This window comes from Neoarius graeffei, chromosome 19 (assembly GCF_027579695.1).
Source record: "Neoarius graeffei isolate fNeoGra1 chromosome 19, fNeoGra1.pri, whole genome shotgun sequence".
Classification (NCBI taxonomy): Eukaryota; Metazoa; Chordata; class Actinopteri; order Siluriformes; family Ariidae; genus Neoarius; species Neoarius graeffei.
The window spans coordinates 26,282,778-26,309,039 of NC_083587.1; the positions used below are offsets into that span (position 1 = coordinate 26,282,778).

A 26,262-nucleotide genomic window follows, 5' to 3' on the forward strand; every position below is an offset into this window, starting at 1 on the left:
GTGAGGCTGATATGAGTCTGAACCAGGTTGTGATCTGAACTGCTGTCATATCAGCCACCTGCTTTGCTCAATGTTGCAGCAACTGATGTGTTTCATTATACTAGTGCATCTCAAAAAATTAGAATACCATGAAATAGTTTTTTTTTTCATAATTTAATTCAAAAAGGTAAACTTTAATATATTCTATATTCATTACATGTAAAGTGAAATATTTAAAGCATTTTTTGTTTTAATTTTGATGATTATGGCTTATAGCTCATGAAAATCAGAAATCCAGTATCTCAAATTATTAGAATATTCCCTAAGATCAATCAAAAAAAAGGATTTACAATACAGAAATGTCCAACTTCTGAAAAGTATATTCATTTATACACTCAATACTTGGTTGGGGCTCCTTTACCATGAATTACTGTATCAATGCAGTGTGGCATGGAGGTGATCAGTCTGTGGCACTGCTGAGGTGTTATTTAAGCCCAGGTTGCTTTGATAGTGGCCTTCAGCATATCAGTATTTTTGGATCGGTTGTTCCTCATCTTCCTCTTGACAATACCCCATAGATTCTCTATGGGGTTCAGGTCAAGCAAGTTGGCTGGCCAATCAAACACAGTAATATCATGGTCAGCAAACCATTTGGTAGTAGTTTTGGCATTGTGGGTAGGTGCTAAGTCCTGCTGGAAAAGGAAATCAGCATCACCAAAAAGCTCGTCAGCAGATGGAAGCATGAAGTGCTCTAAAATATCCTGGTAGATGGCTGTGTTGACTTTGGACTTGATAAAATACAGTGGACCAACACCAGCAGATGACATGGCACCCCAAATCATCACAGACTGTGGAAACTTCACACTGGGCTTCAAACACCTTAGATTCTGTGCCTCTCCACTCTTCCTCCAGACTCTAGAACCATGATTTCCAAATTAAATGCAAAATGTACTTTCATCTGAAAAGAGGACTTTGGACCACTGAGCAACAGTCCATTTCTTTCTCTCCTTAGCCCAGATAAGACACTTCTGACATTGTCTCTGGCTCAGGAGTAGCTTGATATTAGAAATGCGAAAGTTGTATCCCCTTTCTTGAAGATGTCTGTTCGTGATGGGTCTTGATACACTGACACCAGCCTCAGTCCACTCCTTGTGAAGCTCTCCCAAGTTCTTGAATCAACTTTTCTTGACAATCCTCTCAAGACTGCGTCTATCCCTGTTGCTTGTGCACCTTTTCCAGCCACCCTTTTCAGCAATGACCTTTCGTGGCTTACCCTCCTTGTGGAGGGCATCAGTGATCATCTTCTGGACAACAGTTAAGTCAGCAGTCTTCCCCATGATTGTGGTTGTGTGTACTGAACTACACCGAGAGATACACTGTGTTCATACTGTTTTACTCAAACTCGAAATGAAATATTCTAATATTTTGAGATGGTTTTTTTTTATGTTTTTGTACTGCATGCCATACTGATTAAAATTAAAATAGAAAAATGCTTGAAACATTTTAGTTTATGTGTAATGAGTCTATAATATATAACATTTTCACTTTCTTAAATAACTGATGGAAAATATTGAACTTCAAAATATTCTAATTTTTTTGAGATGCACTAGTATATGCATCACAGATCTCCAAAAGCACCCTATAACTTGTTACTGAGTGGCAGAAAAGCATTCAGCCTGTCATCAGAAGTTGATGATCCCGCAGCTATCTGTAACCGGGAGCCAAGGAAACGAAGTTGGCCGTGCTTTCTGGGTGGGAGGGATAGAGTACTTTCTTTCAGCTGTCAGTTGTAGTGACACTAGCCAATCAATTGTGTGTTTGTGAGCTCATGTATGCAGAAGAGGGTAGATAGCACTTTTATCTGAGTGTGTTATGATGCTTTTAAGAGGCCACTGCACTGTGCCAGGATCGAGCCTTCAGGGCAGGAAATGACAATCACCATATTATATTATAATATAAATAATATACAGTACTGTGCAAGTCTTAGGCACCCTATTTTTTTCAAACAATCTTTGTTATAGATTTCTATTTTATGACTTCTACATTGGCAGCAGACTAGTGTAGTAGTTAGCACTGTCGCCTCACAGCAAGAAGGTTCTGGGTTCAAGCCCAGTGGCCAACGAGGGCCTTTCTGTGTGGAGTTTGCATGTTCTCCCCGTGTCCGCGTGGGTTTCCTCCGGGTGCTCCGTTTTCCCCTACAGTCCAAAGACATGCAGGTTAAGCTAATTGGTGGCTCTAAATTGACCGTAGGTGTGAATGGTTGTTTGTCTTTGTGTGTCAGCCCTATGACATGGCAACTTGGCCAGGGTGTACCCCGCCTTTCGCCCATAGTCAGCTGGGATCTCCAGCTTGCCCGCGACCCTGCACAGGCTAAGCGGCTACAGATAATGGATGGATTGATGGACTTCTACATTATCGAGTCAGTACAAAAACATTTTAGAATCCAAACATTCATTTTCCAGCAAAAAATTAAATGTTACAGAAAAAAAGAACTTTGTGTCTGAGCAGCATAAAAGAGCACTTTTCAGATTAATAAAGAAAATATAATGAAGGGGTTTGGTGCAAAATGAAGATGCGAGTGTGACAGTTAAAGTGTCCAGAAGAACTGTGGCTGGTCCTGCAAGATGCTCAGTAAAACCTACAGCTCATTTCCGCATAAAACTGCACTCACTATACCTGAGACTGCTATTTTTTTTTTTTAAAGCAAAGGGTCATCTCACACCAAATATTGACTTTGTTTCATTTATTATGGCTTACTGTTTATAGTATTTATGTTGAAACATTTCATTTAATTATTTTTTAAGCCATTTTTGGTGTACAGCATTTCTTTGCACAGTACTGTATGTATGTGTATTGTTGTTTCTCTCCAGCACCCAATGTCATTACATTCTCCTTCGACGTGGGGAACGGGCCAGTGGAGTTGAACGTTCACTCACCAACACCGCTAAACGATGACCAGTGGCATCGAATCAGTGCCGAGAGAAATGTCAAAGAGGCCGTGCTTCAGCTGGATCAGCAATACAGACAGGTTCGAGCTGCACCTGCCCAGGGACACACACGCCTGGAGCTCTACAGCCAGCTGTATGTGGGTAAGCAGCTCACACACATATACAACTGGAGCTCAGCAAATCAGTATGTAGACTCTGCACTCACATACTTGAGCTATAAACACACAGCTGAACATAATTCATACATGATATTCAGCACTCTGGGATATTTTTTCCTTATTTTGTCACCCACCATATCTTTCCCCAGCCAAGCACATTTTTTTTAAAACTGGTTTTCATGCTGCGTCACAAGGTAGCATAATGCACTCGCAGGAGAGCTATCTACCCTCTTCCACTTACACAAGCTCACAGACTCTCACGATTAGCTATTGTCTTTTAAAAATACAATATCAAGCGGATTTAGAGGTATTTCACTCACGTGACCAAGTCATGTGACGCTGCCATTTTGGACGGCACGGCTTGAATCAGTTTGAATGCGAGGAAGGCGACAAACGAAAAACATAAAAGAAAAAGGAGCGAGATGCAGAAAACACCTTCACTATCCAGCGACGTAGGGCATTTACAGGGCGAGCAGAGGGAGAGGTATTTGCAAAAATTGAGGTTAGCAGGCTTGGAGAACGACGTTTACCTGCTTCCACCAGGATTGTTCACTGACAGCTAAGATTTGTTCACATTTTCATTTACTTTCGGTCCTCAGGATAAACAAAATGTTATTAAATGTCATTGAAATAACTTCTTAGTCTGTTGAGACATGGCCCGTTATAAGTTTTTCCTTTACTGTATTTACTAGTTTACTGAGCGCGCTCCGGGGCGGGCTGCCTGGCTGGCTAGCTAGCGCTCCGGGGCTAGCTAGCGCTCCGGGGCCGGCTGGCTAGCGCTTCGGAGCCGGCTGGCTGGCTAGCGCTCCGGGGCCGGCTGGCTGGCTGGCTAGCGCTCCGGAGCCGGCTGGCTGGCTGGCTAGCGCTCCGGGGCCGGCTGGCTGGCTGGCTAGCGCTCCGGGGCCGGCTGGCTGGCTGGCTAGCGCTCCGGGGCCGGCTGGCTGGCTGGCTAGCGCTCCGGGGCCGGCTGGCTGGCTGGCTAGCGCTCCGGGGCCGGCTGGCTGGCTGGCTAGCGCTCCGGGGCCGGCTGGCTGGCTGGCGGGCTAGCTAGTGCTCCGGGGCGGGCTGGCGGGCTAGCTAGCGCTCCAGGGCCGGCTGGCTAGCTAGCTAGCGCTCCGGGGCTAGCTAGCGCTCCGGGGCCGGCTGGCTAGCGCTCCGGGGCCGGCTGGCTAGCGCTCCGGGGCCGGCTGGCGCTCCGGGGCGGGCTGGCTGGCTGGGGGGCCGGCTGGCTAGCGCTCCGGGGCCGGCTGGCTGGCTAGCGCTCCGGGGCCGGCTGGCTGGCTGGCTGGCGCTCCGGGGCCGGCTGGCTGGCGCTCCGGGGCCGGCTGGCTGGCTAGCGCTCCGGGGCCGGCTGGCTGGCTAGCGCTCCGGGGCCGGCTGGCTCAGTAAACTAGTAAATCCAGTAAAGGAAAAACTTGAGACTGAAAGGTTTTAACAGTCATCCAAATGACTGAACGTAAACATTGCTACAGTAACATACCAGCTACTGTTGTTGACATTAGCTAGCTTGCCGTCCAAAATGGCGGACATCGGGGCGTCACGTGACCCTGTGACGTCAGGTGAAATACCTCAATAGAGCCCTTTGAATCAGTTATCAGCAACTGATATTGTAAAATAAACCTGGGTGATTAATTTAAAAGAAGAAGAAGAAGAAGAAGAAGCAAAAAGATTTCCCAAGATACCAAAAAAAAATTAGGTGAAATTAATAAATCGTAAATTATTCAAAAATTCCCCATGATGACCATGAGGGTATGAACAAATCTGACAGGGTCCTTGAAAATGAAAGGCTTTGGCTTTTCATCTGGCCTGTTTATTTGTTTGGTTTTTTTTTTAACCTTGACAACTTTTCCTGTGAAATTCATCAAACCCAAAATAACTGTTTCAGTTACAAACACAGTAAGAAACCTAACTGATTCAATCCTGTATCACTGTCTCATTTATACACAATTGTGCCTTAACCCTTTCACTCCTGCAGACTGTTATTTTGGTCTCTCTGTAGTCAGGAAACCCCTGTGTATGAAGTTATGCAGTGATGAAATGGTTAAAGCATTTTGTCCTTCAAGCTCCTTCAAATTTTCAATTCAAAATGCAACTTTAGCGAGGGAACTCAAACAAGAAACATGAGTCAGTCATCTAATATACCATGCACTGAGAGGCTGTGGCTGAAGTTATAGATTCTCTGAGGTGACTGGCATCATACTATTTTGTCAGGGGCACAGCTCTGAAGAAAATAGTACTATGCCAGTCACTGAAAAGAATCCATAATTACCGGTGCCTCTCAGTGCATGGTATATTTGATTTTTATTCTCTGCACATTCACTGGATATAAGCAATTGCACACTCTGGTTACTCTACTATGAGGATATCAGCTCACATACCATGAGTAGAGAAAAAAAAATAGTGGCGCATGTTGCTGAACTAACCGAGGATGAAATAAAAACTCTACTTGAAAACAAAACCCAAAAACTGTTATCAAGTATTTAAAAGAAACAGGAATAGCTAAAAGAATATTGTTGTTTTGCTTGTTTGTTTGTTTTCCCCCAATATCTCCTGTTCCACTGTTCCATACTCCAGCCCAGCTGGTGGCGGTAATGCACCTTTAAGTTGGTTAGCCAACCGCCAAAACTTCGAAAGAAGAAGAAGAACCCCCCCGAAAAAAAATATATATATATACCAAGACCAAGAGCAGTTCACCAAAACCCTTATGGATAATAATAGATCAAGGACTGTGACATCGCTCAGTATGGCGCAGCCGGGGGCCCACCCTGGAGCCAGGCCCGGGGTTGGGGCTCGTATGCGAGCACTTGGTGGCCGGGCCTTTACCCACGGGGCCCGGCGGGGCTCAGCCCGAAGCAGTGACGTGGGCCCGACCTCCTGTGGGTTCACCACCCACAGAGGTAGCCGTAGGGGGCTGGTGCAGTGTGGATTGGGCGGCAGTCGAAGGCAGGGGCCTCGACGACCTGATCCCCGAACACAGCGGCTAGCTGTTGAGACATGGAATGTCACTTTGCTGGGGGGGAGAGAGCCTGAGCTTGTGCAGGAGGTTGAGAGGTACCGGCTAGAGATAGTCGGGCTCACCTCCATGCACAGCTTGGGCTCCGGAACCCAGCTCCTCGAGAGGGGCTAGACTCTCCACTTCTCTGGAGTCGCCCACAGTGAGTGGCGGCGGGCTGGTGTGGGCTTGCTTATAGTTCTCCAGCTCAGCCGCCATGTGTTGGAGTTTACCCCAGTGAACAAGAGGGTTGCCTCTCTGCGCCTTCGGATCGGGGAGAGGGCTCTTGCTGTTGTTTGTGCCTACGGGCTGAATAGCAGTATGGAGTATCCGGCCTTCTTGGAGTCCCTGGGAGAGGTACTGAGAGGTGCTCAGACTGGGGACTCCATTGTTCTACTGGGGGACTTCAACGCTCACGTGGGCGATGACAGTGACACCTGGAGGGGTGTGATTGGGAGGAACGGCGTCCCTGATCTGAACCTGAGTGGTGTTTTCTTATTGGACTTCTGTGCTAGTCACGGTTTGTCCATAACGAACACCATGTTCGAGCATAGGGGTGTCCAGAAGTGCACGTGGCACCAGGACACCTTAGGTCGGAGGTCGATGATCGACTTTGTTGTCATTTCATCTGATCTCCGGCCCTATGTCTTGGACACTCGGGTGAAGAGAGGGGCTGAGCTGTCAACTGATCACCACCTGGTGGTGAGTTGGACCTACTGGTGGAGGAGGAAGCCAGAAAGACCTGGCAGGCCCAAACGTATGGTGAGGGTCTGCTGGGAACGTCTGGCCGAGCACTCTGTCGGGGAGGTCTTTAACTCCCACCTCCGGGAGAGCTTCTCCCAGCTTCCGAGGGAGGCGGGGGACATTGAGTCTGAGTGGACCATGTTCTCTACCTCCATTGTAGATGCGGCTGTTCGGAGCTATGGCCGCAAGGTCTCCGGTGCCTGTCGTGGCAGCAATCCCCAAACACTGGAAGTAAGGGATGCCGTCAAGCTGAAGAAGGAGTCCTATTGGGCCATGTTGGCCTCCGGGACTCCAGAGGCAGCTGATGGGTATCGGCAGGCCAGGCATGCCGCAGCTTGGGCACTTGCGAAGGCAAAAACTCGGAACTGGGAGGAGTTCAGTGAGGCCATGGAGGAGGACTATTGGCCGGCCTCGAAGAAATTCTGGCAAACCGTCCGCTGCCTCAGGAGGGGGAAGCAGTACTCTGCCAACACTGTTTACAGTGCGGGTGGGGAGCTGTTGACCTCAACTGGGGACATTGTTGGGTGATGGAAGGAATACTCTGAGGATCTCCTCAATCCCACCGTCACATCTTCCATTGAGGAAGTGGAGGCTGATGACTCAGAGGTGGACTCGTCCATTACCCAAGCCGAAGTCACAGAGGTGGTTTACAAGCTCCTCGGTGGCAAGGCACCAGGGGTGGATGAGATCCGCCCTGAGCATTTCAAGTCTCTGGATGTTGTGGGGCTGTCTTGGCTGACACGCCTCTGCAACATCGCGTGGTGGTCGGGGACAGTGCCTCTGGAGTAGCAGACTGGGGTGGTGGTCCCTCTTTTTAAGAAAGGGGACCGGAGAGTGTGCTCCAATTATAGGGGAATCACACTTCTCAGCCTCCCCGGGAAGGTTTACTCCAGGGTACTGGAGAGGAGAATTCGGCCAATAGTCAAACCTCGGATCCAGGAGGAACAATGCGGTTTTCGTCCTGGTCGTGGAACACTGGACCAGCTCTATACCCTTCATAGGGTGCTCGAGGGTTCATGGGAGTTTGCCCAACCAGTCCACATGTGCTTTGTGGATCTGGAGAAGGCATTCGACTGTGTCTTTCATGGTATTCTGTGGGGGGTGCTTTGGGAGTATGAGGTTTGGGGCTCTTTGCTAAGGGCTGTCCGGTCCCTATACGAATGGAGCAGGAGTCTGGTTCACATTGCTGGCAGTAAGTCAGACCTGTTCCCAGTGCATGTTGGACTCCGGCAGGGCTGCCCTTTGTCACCGGTTCTGTTCATAATTTTTATGGACAGAATTTCTAGGCACAGCCAGGGGCCAGAAGGAATCCTGTTTGGGAACCACAGGATTTCATCTCTGCTTTTTGCAGATGATGTTGTCCTGTTGGCTTCTTCAAACCAGGACTTTCAGCATGCACTGGGGCAGTTTCCAGTCGAGTGTGAAGTGGCTAGGATGAGAATCAGCACCTCCAAGTCCAAAGCCATCGTTCTTCAGATTCAGATTCAGTAAACTTTATTTGTCCCATCAATGGGCAATTTAGTTTGTCAGTCCTAGTCTCCATCAATCAACAAAACAATAAATAGCATAAATAAAAAGTAAAAAAATAAGAATACAATAAATAGGAAGAAAGTAAGACATACATCCAATACACACACATTCAGCCAAACATCACATCCTGTCCTGTCAGTGCTAAACAACCCTTAGTAAAACCAGTCCTCACTGGTGTGCTCTCTGGTGTACTCTACACCTACCATCTTATTTAATAGTCTAATGGTTGCAGGGATAAAGGAGTTTTGGCCCTTTTCCACTACCCTTTTTCAGCTCACTTCAGCTCGCTTCAGCTCACTTCAGCCCGACACGGCTCGCGTTTCGACTACCAAAAACCAGCACGACTCAGCTCGCTTCAGCCCTGCTTAGCCCCTAAAACTCGCACCGTTTTGGAGTGGGGCTGAAGCGAGCCAAAGCGAGCCGAGTGAGGTTGGGGGCGTGAGCAGACACTCCCCTGTGCACTGATTGGTGAGGAGGAGTGTCCTCACATGCCCACACACGCCCCGCGAGCGCGCTGGGATCTGTAAACACCGCAAACCCGGAAGGAGAAGAATTACGAGAATTTCTGAAGCCTTATGCGCCTCACCTCATCTATACGCTCTTGCCAGTATCTGTTGGCGTTGTCGGTGACAACAAGCCACAGCACCAAGACCAGCAACACTAACGACTCCATGTCCTCCATGTTTATTGTTTACTATTCGGGTCGTGAGACTACCACTTAAAAGCTCACTGATGTCACTGTTTGCGCTGCTTAACGACATCACCTGACGTCCACCCACTTTCGCTAACTCCACCCAATGTGTCCACCCACTTCCAGCCAGCACGGTTCAGCGCGGTTGTAGTCGAAATGCAACTCCAACAGCCCCGCTCAGCCCGACTCAGCACGGCACGGCTCAGCCCGACTCAGCCGCGTTTGTAGTGGAAAAGCGGCATTAGAGTACCTCTTTGTTTTTGTCATGACAGAATAATAGCGCCTCCCTGAGGGCATTAAGGAAAACTCTCCACCTAAGACATGATCAGGCTGACTGATAATACTTCTGGCTTTATGGACTGCCTGTTTGCTAAACAGACCACTCAGACTGTTTAGTTGGATTCCAGTAATCTTTGAGCAAGTGTTAACAATGCTACTGAAACTGTTCTTGTCTTTGACTGATATACTGTTGAACCAACATAAAAAAAGAAAAAGTTAAAAGACTTTCAATAAAAGACTGATAAAAGTTACACAAAATAGTTTTAGAAACCCTGAAAGAGTTTAGCATTCTCAGTAGATGAATTATCTGTTGTCCCTTTTTAACAATTGTCTCTGTGTTTATGTGAAATTTCAGCTCACTGTCAAATATTGTACCTACCAGTAGGTATTTGTATGTGTCGACGATTTCCACATCCTCCCCATGTATGACACTTGCCTTTGGCTCTGCCTTAGCCCTCCTAAAATCTATTATGAGCTCTTTTGTTTTATCAACATTTAGATCTAAAAAGTTGTTGTTGCACCACTCCACAAATGATGTCAATGCTAGCCCATGACTGGAATGCGGACCTTGGAACAATGATAGCATGCAACGCAGTGTCATCTGAAAACTTAACCAAGTAGCTTCCTTGTTGGAAAGACCTGCAGCTGTCTGTATACAAAATAAATAACAAAGGAGAGAGTACACATCTTTGCGGCGAGCCAGTATTTGAAGTAATAGCTTGGGACAGTTGACCATTTACTAAGAGACTCTGTGTTCTATCTGTTAAAAAATTTAAAAGCAGCAACAGTAGTTGATTTGGTAATTGAAAAACATGAGCTAGTCTTTCAATCAAGATATGCGGCTGCATTTTATTAAAAGCAGAAGAAAAATCTGCAAATAAAAGTCTAACATGGGAGCCAGGCTTCTCCAGGTGTTTATGTATTGTATCTAAAATAAAAAGTTTCGCGTCATCTACACTTCTACCAGTTTGATAAGCAAACTGTAATGGATCCAGCTTACCAGTGACCAAAGACGTAATTTCAGCCTTAAGGATTTTAAGGGAAGGATAGAGCGTGAGATCGACAGGCGGATTGGTGCAGCCTCCGCAGTGATGCGGTCGCTTTACCGGTCCGTTGTGATGAAGAAGGAGCTGAGCCAAAAGGCGAAGCTCTTGATTTACCGGTCGATCTATGTTCCGACTCTCACTTATGGTCATGAGCTTTGGGTAATGACCGAAAGAACAAGATTGCGGCTACAAGTGGCCGAAATGAGTTTCCTTCGCAGGGTGGCTGGGCGCTCCCTTAGAGATAGGGTGAGAAGCACAGTCACTCAGGAGGAGCTTGGAGTAAAGCCGCTGCTCCTCCACATCGAGAGGAATCAGCTGAGGTGGCTCGGGCATCTCTTTCGGATGCCTCCTGGACGCCTCCCTGGGGAGGTGTTCCAGGCATGTCCCCCCGGGAGGAGGCCCTGGGGAAGACCCAGGACACACTGGAGGGACTATGTCTCTCGGATGGCCTGGGAATGCCTCAGTGTTCTTCCCGAGTTGCTGGCCAAGGTGTCTGGGGAAAGGGAAGTTTGGGCTTCCATGCTCAGACTGCTGCCTCCGCGACCTGGCCCCGGATAAATGGACGAAGACGAGACAATATATATATATATATATATATATATATATATATATATATATATATATATATATATATATAAGAATGTATCTGTTTTATTTTTCAAGAATTATTATTATAATAGCATTTTTCACAAATTGCTACTTTCATTTCACCGTTCTGTTTACATTCTAAGTGGAAATGATTTTGTCGGACGTTTTGTAGAAAGTTTTTATTTACTGAATATGCAAAACATAAAAATAAAAATGCTTTGTTTCTCAAAATCCAGTGAATGTGTATCGAATAAAACAGTTATTTCAGTCAATCTTGTCGTACATGACTCATGCAAGACTCAATATCCCTCATCAAAAAATTCCAAACTAAAAGTGTGAAGATTGAATCTCGGCCTAAACTCACTGGAGGCAGCCATGTTTGTTGTTTGCATCGTTGTGACCTTTGACCTGTGCATGTGCAATGTACCATGCTATCGTCTGCCTCGTTAGGCATGATCATATGTAGATCTACACACACAGAAATGCTCACGGAGCCACAGCTGTGACTCGATTCGACTGTATAGCATTAAATTGTGACATCAGTGACATCATGGTATAGCCAAGATAAACCATGACTGACTTGCACCAGGGCGGCACGGTGGTGTAGTGGTTAGCGCTGTCGCCTCACAGCAAGAAGGTCCTGGGTTCGAGCCCCGGGGTCGGCGAGGGCCTTTCTGTGTGGAGTTTGCATGTTCTCCCCGTGTCCGCGTGGGTTTCCTCCGGGTGCTCCGGTTTCCCCCACAGTCCAAAGACATGCAGGTTAGGTTAACTGGTGACTCTAAATTGACCGTAGGTGTGAATGTGAGTGTGAATGGTTGTCTGTGTCTATGTGTCAGCCCTGTGATGACCTGGCGACTTGTCCAGGGTGTACCCCGCCTTTCGCCCGTAGTCAGCTGGGATAGGCTCCAGCTTGCCTGCGACCCTGTAGAAGGATAAAGCGGCTAGAGATAATGAGATGAGATGAGACTTGCACCATATCCTTTTTTTTTTTTTGACATCACGAGATACATTGCCTAATCAATGGTGGAACTATTTTATGTCACATGAGCCATCTTTGGCCAACCCCTGCATGGGAAATTTTTGGATGAGGGAGATGAAAGATGAATATGAACCACACAAAACATGACATGGAATTAGCATGACGAAGGCATGCACAAAATGAAGGGATTTTAACAAGGAACTAATTACTACATGAACTCAAAGCTGGTGTGTGAAATCAGGGATATATGACAAAGTTCAGAAGTAAACTTGGGGTGTGCACCTCGGAGGTCTCCGACCTGACAAGCTGCATATCAGTGCCATCATTAACCATGCTACTCTCTCTGTCATGAGCTTTAGAAATCATTTTAACCCAGGAGGTCAGTCAGAAATCAGTGCTGGAGTATTTTTGGAATTTTACTGATGTGATTTTATATATATGTATATATTTATTTATTTTTGACTGCTGAGTGCTACATTTTATACTTGTTCTCCATTTATATGTAGCTGACTCCATGATTAGGATCCCAGTTTTGTCCCACATTTCCAAATATGTATGTAAAAAAATGCTAAGCGTCCTTTACAAAAATTTAGGTGCATATTTCAGATTAAAAGAATTAATGAAATCAATTGCACCTTCAGTATGAAAGAGGCTCGTATTACATTGGCGTTCATTTGTGAATCCATTTAACATCTCATGTTCAAGTCATGACAAAACTGTACAGAACATGAATTAATTTCCAATATTCCCAAAGAAACATGTTCATCAACAGCTGCAAGTTTCCTGAAGATCATGAGAAGAAAAGTACATTGTCTTGATAGCATGACTCTGTTCCTAAATTCCACATTGAAAGTAAATTGTGTAAAGAAAAGAAACACATTTTAAGTAAATAATAAAGTGTCCTTAGTGTCCTCATGCCATTAGCATGAATGTTAGTTAACCACATTTTATATACAGTGGTGCTTGAAAGTTTGTGAAGCCTTTAGAATTTTCTATATTTCTGCATAAATATGACCTAAAACATCATCAGATTTTCATACAAGTCCTAAAAGTAGATAAAGAGAACCCAGTTAAACAAATAAGACAAAAACATTATACTTGGTCATTTATTTATTGAGGAAAATGATCCAGTATTACATATTTTTGAGTGGCAAAAGTATGTGAACCTCTAGGATTAGCAGTTAATTTGAAGGTGAAATTGGAGTCAGTTGTTTTCAGTCAATGGGATGACAATCAGGTGTGAGTGGGCACCCTGTTTTATTTAAAGAACAGGGATCTATCAAGGTCTGATCTTCACAACACGTTTGTGGACATGTATCATGGCACAAACAAAAGAGGTTTCTGAGAACCTCAGAAAAAGCGTTGTTGATGCTCATCAGGCTGGAAAAGGTTACCAAACCATCTCTAAAGAGTTTGGGCTCCACCAATCCACATTCAGACAGATTGTGTATAAATGGAGGAAATTCAAGACCATTGTTACCCTCTCCAGGAGTGGTCGACCAACAAAGATCACTCCAAGAGCAAGACGTGTAATAGTCGACGAGGTAACAAAAGGACCCCAGGGTAACTTCTAAGCAACTGAAGACCTCTCTCACATTGGCTATTGTTAATGTTCATGAGCCCACCATCAGGAGAACATTAAACATGTGCATGGCAAGGTTGCAAGGAGAAAGCCACTGCTCTCCAAAAAGAACATTGCTGCTTGTCTGCAGTTTGCTAAAGATCACGTGGACAAGCCAGAAGGCTATTGGAAAAAATGTTTTGTGGACGGATGAGACCAAAATAGAACTTTTTGGTTTAAATGAGAAGTGTTTGGAGAAAGGAAAACACTGCATTCCAGCATAAGAACCTTATCCCATCTCTGAAACATGGTGGTGGTAGTATCATGGTTTGGGCCTGTTTTGGTGCATCTGGGCCAGGACGGCTTGCCATCATTGACAGAACAATGAATTCTGAATTATACCAGCGAATTCTAAAGGAAAGTGTCAGGACATCTGTCCATGAACTGAATCTCAAGAGAAGGTGGGTCATGCAGCAAGACAACGGCCCTAAGAACACAAGTCGTTCTACCAAAGAATGGTTAAAAAAGAATAAAGTTAATGTTTTGGAATGGCCAAGTCAAAGTCCTGACCTTAATCCAATCGAAATGCTGTGGAAGGACATGAAGCGAGCAGTTCATGTGAGGAAACCCACCAACATCCCAGAGTTGAAGCTGTTCTGTATAGAGGAATGAGCTAAAATTCCTTCAAGCCGGTGTGCAGGACTGATCAACAGTTACCGGAAACATTTAGTTGCAGTTATTGCTGCACAAGGGGGTCAGACCAGATACTGAAAGGAAAGGTTCACATACTTTTGCCACTCACAGATATGTAATACTGGATCATTTTCCTCAATAAATAAATGACCAAGTATAATATTTTTGTCTCATTTGTTTAACTGGGTTCTCTTTATCTACTTTTAAGACGTGTGAAAATCTGATGATGTTTCAGATCATATTTATGCAGAACTATAGAAAATCCTAAAGGGTTCACAAACTTTCAAGCACCCCTGTATTTGTTCATTAAATGCAAATCTCAACCCTGCTACTTTCAACCCTGATTTTAATTTAAGAGCAAAATGCAGCCAGGGGCAGCAAGGAAACTTTATAAAGCTGCAATGAATATTTTAAAGGATGTTGTCGTTGCTTTAATGCTGAAAATGTCTCATCTCATTATCTCTAGCTGCTTTATCCTGTTCTACAGGGTCACAGGCAAGCCGGATCCCATCCCAGCTGACTACTGGCGAAAGGCGGGGTATACCCTGGACAAGTCGCCAGGTCATCACAGGGCTGACACATACCGTAGACACAGACAACCATTCACACCTACGGTCAATTTAGAGTCACCAGTTAACCTAACCTGCATGTCTTTGGACTGTGGGGGAAACCGGAGCACCTGGAGGAAACCCACGCGGACACGGGGAGAACATGCAAACTCCGCACAGAAAGGCCCTCGCCGTCCACGGGGCTCGAACCCAGACCTTCTTGCTGTGAGGTGACAGCGCTAACCACTACACCACCGTGCCGCCCTGTTGAAAATGTATTACTATAAAATTATATGCACCTAGAAGCATTCATTAACTCTGTGAATTAAGAACTATCCATCCATCCATTATCCGTAACCGCTTATCCATTATCCGTAACCGCTTATCCTTTATCCGTAGTCGCCAGATCATCACAGGGCTGCCACATCAAGACAAACAACCATTCACACTCGCATTCACACCTACGGTCAATTTAGAGCCACCAATTAGCCTAACCTGCATGCCTTTGGGGGAAACCGGAGCACCCGGAGGAAACCCACACAGACACGGGGAGAATATGCAAACTCCACACAGAAAGGCCCCCATTGACCACTGGGCTCAAACCCAGAACTTTCTTGCTGTGAGGTGACAGTGCTAACCACTACACCACCGTGCTGCCCCAAATTAAGAAGTAACAACTAATTTAATTGTAAAGTTTTATTACTGTATTATTAAAACATTGGCATTAGATCAAGTGGAAAATCATTAAGGAGTATGCATCTTTATTATCCCTAGTGTCTCATTTTAAGCTCAACTTTCAAACCTTACAGTACATTGAAAGCATTCGTGCTGCAAAATAAAGTATTTCAAATAAGTATGAACCCTGAGAGTCTAGAAATATTGTAATTAGAGCCTCCCAATATTCATCACTGTTGGACCCAGAGGTGGTTTTTAGTCAGGTAATACTGCACATCAAAATGCTGCAGATGAAGTCCTTCAGAGGTGAAAATCATCAGCTATAGCAGATATTCCCTTATTAAAGATTTAACTTCATTAATTCGGACTTGAAGTCCAAGCTTCTGACTTTATACTTTTACCGTAGATTTTTTTAAAATGATATTGAATTCAGTGTGGCAACATTTAACAGTTAATCCACGAACTCGAATCGTACATGAGCTGATAGGCAACAAGGCACATAGTGCTAAGTTGGCTATTGTCAGTCCTGCACGTTGTGGCGCGTGCACCTGAAGGTGCGCCTTGGGCTGTGCACGCGCCGATTGAGCTCCACCACGCGCGCTGTGAACAAGGTGCATCTGAACTCAATTAGAGTACTATGTGTTTTGGCTATTTAAAGACTGTACTGATGCTAATGCAGTGCGAAGTAGTATGCTATGTTCAGTGCGCATTACCGAGCCTCTCTTCCCGTGTTTGTGTTTCCTGGTTACTCGATTCTTGTTCCTGATTCTCGTTCTCATTTTGCCTCCGACATACTGTTTGCACCTCGATCGACCCTTTGCCTGTTTTCTTGTTTATGACCTTGCCTGCCAATTTGGACTGTTTGCTTTTGTGTGTGTTTTATGCACGTTGTGTATATACCGTATACACTTTATTAAGATAAATACTTCTGCACATACATCCGCCTCCCTTATGCATTTGACAGCTATAAGCCATATATAAGATAAGATAAGATAGACTTTTACTGTCCCACAAGGGGAAATTTACATTGTTACAGCAGCAAAAAATATAAAGGGAAAAACATAAGGCAGTGAAGGAGTAGTGCAAAAGTACTAAGTATACAAAAAAGTATATATACAACCCCGATTCCAAAAAAGTTGGGACAAAGTACAAATTGTAAATAAAAACGGAATACAATAATTTACAAATCTCAAAAACTGATATTGTATTCACAATAGAACATATCAAATGTCGAAAGTGAGACTGTAGCAGGGGCGGCATGGTGGTGTAGTGGTTAGCGCTGTCACCTCACAGCAAGAAGGTCTGGGTTCGAGCCCCGTGGCCGGCGAGGGCCTTTCTGTGCGGAGTTTGCATGTTCTCCCCGTGTCCGCGTGGGTTTCCTCCGGGTGCTCCGGTTTCCCCCACAGTCCAAAGACATGCAGGTTAGTGGTGACTCTAAATTGACCGTAGGTGTGAATGTGAGTGTGAATGGTTGTCTGTGTGTCAGCCCTGTGATGACCTGGTGACTTGTCCAGGGTGTACCCCCCTTTTCGGCCGTAGTCAGCTGGAATAGGCTCCAGCTTGCCTGCGACCCTGTAGAAGGATAAAGCGGCTAGAGATAATGAGATGAGATGAGATGAGACTGTAGCAACTCAGATGGGTGGGTGGAGCACAGAAGGACGGCAGGTCAGAACTGAGTTCACAAACACGTTTATTACAGCTTTTCAGCCTTCACTATACATATACACACACACCACACACACACGTGTTCGGGTCGGGAGAGAGCCTGCTCTGCTCTCGCTCTCTTCCTTAAATAGGGCGCGGCTCCCGGGAAGACACACAAACACAGGTTAATTCACATCAGGTGTAGTGATTCTGCCACTTACCTTCCCTGACTCCGCCCTCCGGTCACAGACCGACGCTTGACCACGCCCCCACTGCCACATACCCCCACCGCCCGACTCAGGCCGGGCAGTTGTCCGGCCTGCAGCCGACTCCCCCCCGACGGGAGAGGAAATCCGCCACGACCATCTGCGCCCCCGGCCTGTGGACCACCTTGAAGTTAAAGGGTTGGAGTGCCAGATACCAACGGGTGATCCGCGCGTTGGCATCCTTCATGTGGTGGAGCCACTGGAGGGGCGCGTGGTCCAAACAGAGGGTGAAAGGGCGTCCCAGCAGGTAGTAACAGAGGGCGAGGACCACCCACTTGATGGCCAGGCACTCCTTCTCTATGGTGCTGTAGCGCCCCTCACGCACTGACAGCTTTCGACTTATATACAGCACTGGGCGATCCTCCCCCTCCACCTCCTGGGACAAAACAGCCCCCAGCCCTCTGTCTGACACATCTGTCTGCAATATAAAAGGGAGAGAAAAGTCAGGGGAGTGTAACAGTGGCCCCCCACACAGTGCAGCCTTTACCTCAGAAAAAGCCTGCTGGCATTGCTCCGTCCACTGGACCGGATCTGGTGCCCCCTTTTTCGTGAGATCAGTCAGCGGGCTGGTGACGTCTGAATAATTAGGTATAAACCTACGATAATAGCCAGCCAGCCCCAGGAACTGTCTCACCCCCTTTTTGGTCTCGGGCCTCGGGCAGGCCGCAATTGCCGCTGTCTTGTTAATTTGGGGATGCACCTGCCCGTTGCCCAAGTGGAAGCCCAGATACCATACTTCCACCCACCCAATCACACACTTCTTCGGGTTGGCTGTGAGGCCCACCCACCTCAGCGACCTAAGGATGGCCCTCAGATGTTGGAGGTGCCTCGGCCAGTCATTACTATAGATAATAATATCGTCGAGATAGGTGGCCGCATAGGTGGCATGGGGGTGAAGGACCCTATCCATCAGCCGCTGAAACATATCGGGCGCCCCAAACAGCCCAAAAGGAAGTGTGACAAACAGGTGTAAGCCGAACGGTGTGGAAAAGGCCATTTTTTCTCAGGATAATGGAGTCAAGGGGATCTGCCAATAACCCTTTGTTAAATCCAGTGTCGAGTAAAAGCGAGCCGTGCCTAGTCGATCGAGCAACTCATCAATACGAGGCATTGGGTGCGCGTCGAATTTAGACACCGTGTTGACTTTTCTATAGTCTACACAGAACCGGACCGACCCGTCAGCCTTGGGTACCAAGACCACCGGACTGCTCCAGTCACTGTGGGACTCCTCGACAATGCCCATTTCGAGCATGGTCTCAAGTTCTTCCTGAACCACCTTTTTCTTGTGTTCGGGCAGTCTGTAAGGGCAGCTATGCACTACCACCCCCGGGGGCGTCTCAATGTGGTGTTCTATGAGATGGGTGTGGCTGGGCAGGGGCGAGAACACGTCAGAAAATTCTGTTTGCAACCGGGCGACCTCCATGAGCTGGGTCGGTGAGAGGTGGGCTCTACAGGGGACCGGAGTGGTGGGTGATGCCAATTTTCCCTTTTGAACCTCCGGCCCCAGCTCCGCCTTCTCAGGAACCACCGACACCAGCGCCACGAGGACCTCCTCGCTCCAACATTTTAACAGATTGAGGTGGTACACCTGTAACGCCCCACCCCTGTCCGTTTGCCTCACCTCATAGTCGACGTCCCCGACTCGCCGTGTGACCTCAAAGGGTCCTTGCCACTTGGTGATTAATTTAGAGCTCGATGTGGGCAACAGTACGAGTACTTTATCTCCCGGTGCGAACTCCCTGAGGCATGTACCCTCGTTGTACAGGCGGGTTTGTCGTTCTTGGGCCTGCCGCAAATTCTCCTGGGTTAGGTGGGCGAGTGTGTGGAGTTTTGCGCACAGGTCAATAATGTATTGGATTTCATTTTTACTTTGTGAAGGTCCCTCCTCCCAATTTTCCCGCAGCACATCTAGAATGCCACGCGGCTTACGCCCGTATAACAATTCAAACGGGGAGAACCCCATGGAGGCTTGTGGGACCTCTTGCACTGAAAACAACAAGGGTTTGAGCCACTTATCCCAATTACGTGTGTCCTCACGAATTTTTTAATTATATTTTTGAGGGTGCGATTGAACCATTCAACTAAACCGTCCATTTGTGGGTGATAAACGCTGGTGCGGATTGGCTTAATACCCAACAACCCATACAGTTCCTTTTGTGTATGTGACTTGCTCTTTAGTGTGAGTGTCCTGCGTCACTCGGTATAATCTATCCTTCATAATCGCAAAGTAGGGGAAGGACGGGGCGGCATTTGGCTGGAGCGTTTGACCATCGATTACTCTCACTTGGTCAAACGCATGCCGCAGAGTCTCATCTCGCAACTGCTCTAACGGGAAATCTGCCAGGGATTCCCCAATAGAGAGAGGAGGAGCCAGAGGCTCCTCACTCTGATGCGGAGCTGACGTAGACGGCTCTGTGACAGCTGCTCCTGCCAATGCGACACCAGGACCTCCCCCTGTTAAACTATGGCAGGACCCACTCGTTACTAGGTGCCTCATTAATTCCCCAAATCCCGGCCGATCCCCAAAATTATTGAGTGGGTAAGGCGAGGATTAACCGCCGCCTTCACTATAAATTTTTCCCCTCGAAAAAGAATGTGGACTGACACTAAAGGGTAGCTGTGAACATCCCCGTGCACACACAACACCTTCACCAATTGTGCTCCCCCAATGCCTTGTCTTGCACCAGGTTTTGGTGGATTGAGGTCTGATTACAACCCGAATCCACCAATGCCTGATACGTATCCCCTTGGATACTCACCGGTATGTGATATGCTCCGGCCCGATCAAGGGTGGTTCCTGGTATGTCGGGATCCGAACCACCGCGCCCACCTCCATTACCAAGCACTGCTGTTGGAGGTGGCCCGTCTCCCCGCAGCACCAGCAAACCGGCCCGGGCTTCCTCTCTGCACTGGTGCTCTGGGGCTCACTCACCTGAGGGGGGGGGAGAGACAGACACAGACGGGAGAAACGGGAGGGCACTGCGGGTGTGGCGGGCCGGCTGGGGTGGGGCCGGCCCCCGCCTCCGCGGTGGGGGAATGGGGCGAGGATGAGACACAGGAGGAGGGGGAGAGAGAGAGGAGAGGGGAGAAGAGGTTGTTTGCTGTCCTGCCGTCGGGACAGCCGCCAAATGGTCCTCCGCCAGCTCAATTGCCTGATCCAGCGACGCCGGGCGGTGGCACTGGACCCACTCTGCAGCCCTGGCTGGTAGACGCGCGATGAACTGCTCCAGCGCCACCTGGTCGAGGATCCCCTCGGCGTCACGGTTGTCGGCCCTTAACCACTGCCCGCAGGCATCCCGGAGTTGCTGGCCAAACGCGAATGGCCGGCCGACTTCCTCCAAGCGCAAAGCGCGGAAGCACTGCCGTTGTTGCTCGGGGGTGCGTCCCACACGCTGGAGGACGGCCCAGCGAAGGTCCGCGAAGGCCAGCCGGCGGTCAGCGGGGAGCTGTAGCACGGCCAGCTGCGCCTCTCCCGTTAGCAGGGGGAGGAGGCGCGCCGCGCGCTGTTCCTTCGGCCACCCGAGGTCTCTGCAACCTGTTCAAAGAGCGTGAGGAAGGCCTCGGGGTCATCCTGCGGGCCCATCTTCGTCAGGGTTAAGGGGGTCAGTCCTGCAGCGGTGGACCCCGCAGCGGTGGACCCTGCCGACGTGAGGAGGTGCCGGAACGCCTGTCGCTCCTCCTCCTGAGCCAGCATCAGGGCCTCGAACCGCTGTTCCGGTTCCCTCCAGAGGGTGACTAATGCCTGGTGCTGGCTTTGCTGGGCCGTGGCGAAGGCGTGGACCAGCTCGACGAAAGGGGAGGACTCCATGGGTCTGTTTTCTCCTGCGCTCTGTCCTGGGTTTTAGCACCACTGTAGCAACTCGGATGGGTGGGTGGAGCACAGAAGGATGGCAGGCCAGAACTGAGTTCACAAACACGTTTATTACAGCTTTTCAGCCTTCACTATACATATACACACACGCCACACACACACGTGTTCGGGTCGGGAGAGAGCCCGCTCTGCTCTCGCTCTCTTCCTTAAATAGGGCACGGCTCCTGGGAAGACACACAAACACAGGTTAATTCACATCAGGTGTAGTGATTCTGCCACTTACCTTCCCTGACTCCGCCCTCCGGTCACAGACCGACGCTTGACCACGCCCCCACTGCCACAGAGACATTTTGAAATTTCATGCCAGATATTGGCTCATTTGAAATTTCATGACAGCAACACATCTCAAAAAAGTTGGGACAGGGGCAATAAGAGGCTGGGAAAATTAAAGGTACAAAAAAGGAACAGCTGGAGGACCAAATTGCAACTCATTAGGTCAATTGGCAATAGGTCATTAACATGACCGGGTATAAAAAGAGCATCTTGGAGTGGCAGCGGCTCTCAGAAGTAAAGATGGGAAGAGGATCACCAATCCCCCAAATTCTGCGTCAACAAATAGTGGAGCAATATCAGAAAGGAGTTCGACAGTGTAAAACTGCAAAGAGTTTGAACATATCATCATCTACAGTGCATAATATCATCAAAAGATTCAGAGAATCTGGAAGAACCTCTGTGCGTAAGGCTCAAGGCCGGAAAACCATACTGGGTGCCCGTGATCTTCGGGCCCTTAGACAGCACTGCATCACATACAGGCATGCTTCTGTATTGGAAATCACAAAATGGGCTCAGGAATATTTCCAGAGAACATTATCTGTGAACACAATTCACCGTGCCATCCGCCGTTGCCAGCTCTATAGTTCATAGAAGAAGCTGTATCTAAACATGATCCAGAAGCGCAGATGTCTTCTCTGGGCCAAGGCTCATTTAAAATGGACTGTGGCAAAGTGGAAAACTGTTCTGTGGTCAGACGAATCAAAATTTGAACTTCTTTATGGAAATCAGGGACGCCGTGTCATTCGGACTAAAGAGGAGAAGGACGACCCAAGTTGTTATCAGCGCTCAGTTCAGAAGCTTGCATCTCTGATGGTATAGGGTTGCATTAGTGTGTGTGGCATGGGCAGCTTACACATCTGGAAAGACACCATCAATGCTGAAAGGTATATCCAGGTTCTAGAGCAACATATGCTCCCATCCAGACGACGTCTCTTTCAGGGAAGACCTTGCATTTTCCAACATGACAATGCCAAACCACATACTGCATCAATTTCAGCATCATGGCTGCGTAGAAGAAGGGTCCGGGTACTGAACTGGCCAGCCTGCAGTCCAGAGCTTTCACCCATAAAAAACATTTGGTGCATCATAAAACGGAAGATATGACAAAAAAGACCCAAGACAGTTGAGCAACTAGAATCCTACATTAGACAAGAATGGGTTAACATTCCTATCCCTAAACTTGAGCAACTTGTCTCCTCAGTCCCCAGACATTTACAGACTGTTGTAAAGAGAAAAGGGGATGTCTCACAGTGGTAAACATGGCCTTGTCCCAACTTTTTTGAGATGTGTTGTCATGAAATTTAAAATCACCTATTTTTTCTCTTTAAATGATACATTTTCTCAGTTTAAAAATTTGATATGCCATCTATGTTCTATTCTGAATAAAATATGGAATTTTGAAACTTCCACATCATTGCATTCTGTTTTTATTTACAATTTGTACTTTGTCCCAACTTTTTTGGAATCGGGGTTGTATATATGTATGTATAAAAGAAATAAGCTACAAATTTAAAGATGAAAAAAATTAACACATTTGCATAAATTAACTGGTTTGCAGATATATAGTTAACATAAGTGTATTACAAAAGTGGTATTGCACGTGTAAGTATTGCACAGGTATTATTACCAGTATTACCCAGATAGTATTGCCAAGTAAGTCGGTATATTGCACAAGAGCCATTTTAACCATGTGTAGCTAGCAGTTTGCTGTAAAGTACTGATGCTGATAGTCAGTGCATACAGTATATGTTCAGAGGGGTTTCTATGGATGTAGAAGTGATCTGGACAGTATTGTTCATTATTGTGAGGAATGTCTGATGCTGTGCTTGGTGAGGTGCCGGTTGTACAGTCTCACAGCAGTAAGGAGGAAGGAGCTGCTGTATCTCTCCTTAACACACCACGGATGGAGGAGCCGGTCACTGAAGGAGCTGCCCAGTGCTGCTACTGTCTCCTGCAGTGGATGGGAGGTGTTCGCCATTAAGGATGAGATTGATTGGAATAACTGTTTTATTATATCACATTCACTGGATTTTGGGAAACATGGCATTTTTATTTTTATTTTTTGCAAATCCGATAGATAAAAACTTTATACAAAACATCCGACAAAATCATTTCCACTTTGAATGTAAACAAACCGGCGAAATGACAGTAGTAATTTGTGAAAAATGCTGTAATAATAATTCTTCAAAAATAAAAAAAATACATTCTTACCATAAATACTTTTATTCCATATTTTGTTGTTTTCTTTATTTTGGGGGATTTTGTATTCAAGTAGAGTTTTTATTTCGTTCTCAGTGGGTTCAGCAACATGCACCGCCATTTTGTTTTTCTCTACTCACAGTATATGAGCTGATATCCAAGTAGTAGAGTAGCCAATCAGAGTGCGCAATTGCTCATATCCAGTGAATATGGATAGAATAATGATGTTTATTCGGTGATGCCAGGATCAGACTATGTTATATTTCTGTCTTTCACAATGGTCACCATGTTATTACTGTCATAAAGTCTTGCCATGCCTTGATCAGGAGACTGGAAACATTCCAAGTTTGACCCTGACCAAGCCTCGGTCATGTGCTTGCATGTTGTTGGGAAGGAGGGTCAAGAACTTGTCGATCATGGCTATTGAGGAACATGTCATAGATATTGTCAAAGTAGATGAGAAATTACAAGAATTCTGACTTTTTGTCAGGGTGTTGTGGGGCATCTCAGATACCATGTAGCTGTTCTTTGATTATGTCACAGTACAAGGGCTGTTTGTCGTTCCTGATGTTCATATTCTGGCCCAACACTGGAAATTTGTTGGCCACCACAAAATCAGGTAAAAATAGGGTTGCGTTTGTGCAGATTGATCCTGGCATAAGTGTGTGCTTGCATGTGCAAAAGAGAATAGCAGAGCATGAGGCCATTGTGCTATTATTATATCACTGAAGTGGCTTTAAATTGGCAACATGGCAGTGAAGAGGTCATCATTGTCCCCTCACAACAAGAAGGTTCTGGGTTCAAACTGGGGCCTTTCTGTGTGGAGTTTGCATCTTCTCCCTGTGTCTATGTCAGTTTCTTCCAGGTGTATAGGTGTTTTTGGTTTCACAGTCCAAAACCACATACATTAGGTAAACTGACTACTCTAAATTCCCCGACAATAACCTGGTGACCTGTCCAGGGTGGACCCCGCCTCTAGCCCAATGTCACCTTTGATTGGCTCCAACTCACCCATGACCTGAATAGATAGGCATCTTAGAAAATGAACGAATGAAAGGCTGTATTTTAATAGCTGGATATGACCAAGTTTACTTGGAAATTATTTGTACTGATCAATTTACATTTATTTGCAAGACTCAAGACTATAAGGTCAAATTTAAATATTTCAATTGGACACATGAATGCCATCCCAAAAGTCTATAAATTTAAGACCAATAAAAGATCAGCCATTCAATTAGGACAAAAGAAATGGCGCTCTATGAAAGGAGTCTGTGCCTCTGGTAGCAGACTCGTCGCAGTGGCTGAGCTGCATTATTGGAAGTTTTATACAGTAGTCTAATTTGGCATTTGACTCAATTATTTTCAGCAACAGGTGACATCTTAATGTTGTCTGAGTGTCATTTCTCTTGGATCTACAACAATGAAAAAGTTTTTTTTTTGGTCTGTTAATACTACAGGTGCAGCAGGAGGACAGAGAGGCTTCCTCGGATGTATCCGCTCCCTCAGGATGAACGGCATGACCCTCGATTTGGAAGAAAGAGCAAAGGTCACTCCTGGAGTTAAACCCGGATGTTCGGGTCACTGCACCAGTTTCGGGATGTACTGCCGCAATGGAGGGACGTGTGTGGAGAAATACAATGGCTACTCATGTGACTGCAGCAACACGGCTTATGATGGAGCCTTCTGCACTAAAGGTGCTCAAGAGGCTTTTATTTTAAAAACAATGGCGACTTTCCTTAAACAGTGCTTGCCATCATGTTTCCCTTTCAGCTCTTTGCATTGCTGTCTTACAGAGGAAGCTGTGTGTTTGTGTTGCAGATGTGGGAGCTTTCTTCGAGGCTGGAACACTGGTCCATTACAACTTGGTCCCGGAAATGAGTTCTTCAGTGTCCAACATGGATGGAAAGGATTTGAGCCAGGCACTGTCCACAGACTTAAACCTGACCCGAGAGGTTGTGACTTTCAGCTTCAGCACTTCCAGTACTCCCAGCATCCTCCTGTACATCAGCTCGAGGAGCCATGACTACATGGCTGTAGTATTGCGACGAAACGGTATGATCTTGCTGACTGATCAGATATATGCAAGCACAAAAAACTGGACGCATTTACACCATTCTCCATTTAATACGTTTGTTTAAGAACTTTCTCCAAGTGTCTCAGATTGTTTTAATTCATTTATTTATTCAGAAAGACATGTGAAAGTAATGCTCTAATCAGGCTTGTAGTACTCGAGTCCAGAACTCGGAGTCGAGTCGACTTGTGCCCTAATTTTAAAGACTCGTGACTTGACTTGGAGTTGAGGATTGATGACTTGGACTCGAGGATTGATGACTTGGACTCGGACTCGTGCGTTAACTGCATTCGGACTTGTAAATTGGAAATGAGGACTCAGATTTTTTCTTTATTTTTGTAACATGCCATAATAATTTGGCATAAGATATTTATGTTTACATTAATTTTTGTACTAATTCCGTGCAAGAGCGTCACACCTGCACACCTTAGTACATGCATCAGATAGACTCTCAGGCGCGCTCTGGACAATACGCGCACCAAGCGGACTCTTGCGTGTGCACCGTAAATGACTCACACCTTCATAGG

The 26,262-nt window shown here is 46.6% G+C and overlaps 1 protein-coding gene across 1 annotated transcript in view; it reads left to right on the top strand.

The window, feature by feature from the left end:
- The window catches only part of LOC132867590 (contactin-associated protein-like 2), a 230,874-nt gene that overhangs the window by 187,367 nt on the left and 17,245 nt on the right, over positions 1 to 26,262 (top strand). The window contains exons 17-19 of the mRNA XM_060900576.1: positions 2,850 to 3,068; positions 25,122 to 25,358; positions 25,483 to 25,716. Coding sequence (XP_060756559.1) covers positions 2,850 to 3,068; positions 25,122 to 25,358; positions 25,483 to 25,716 — 690 coding nt within the window. The remainder of the gene's footprint in view (positions 1 to 2,849; positions 3,069 to 25,121; positions 25,359 to 25,482; positions 25,717 to 26,262) is intronic.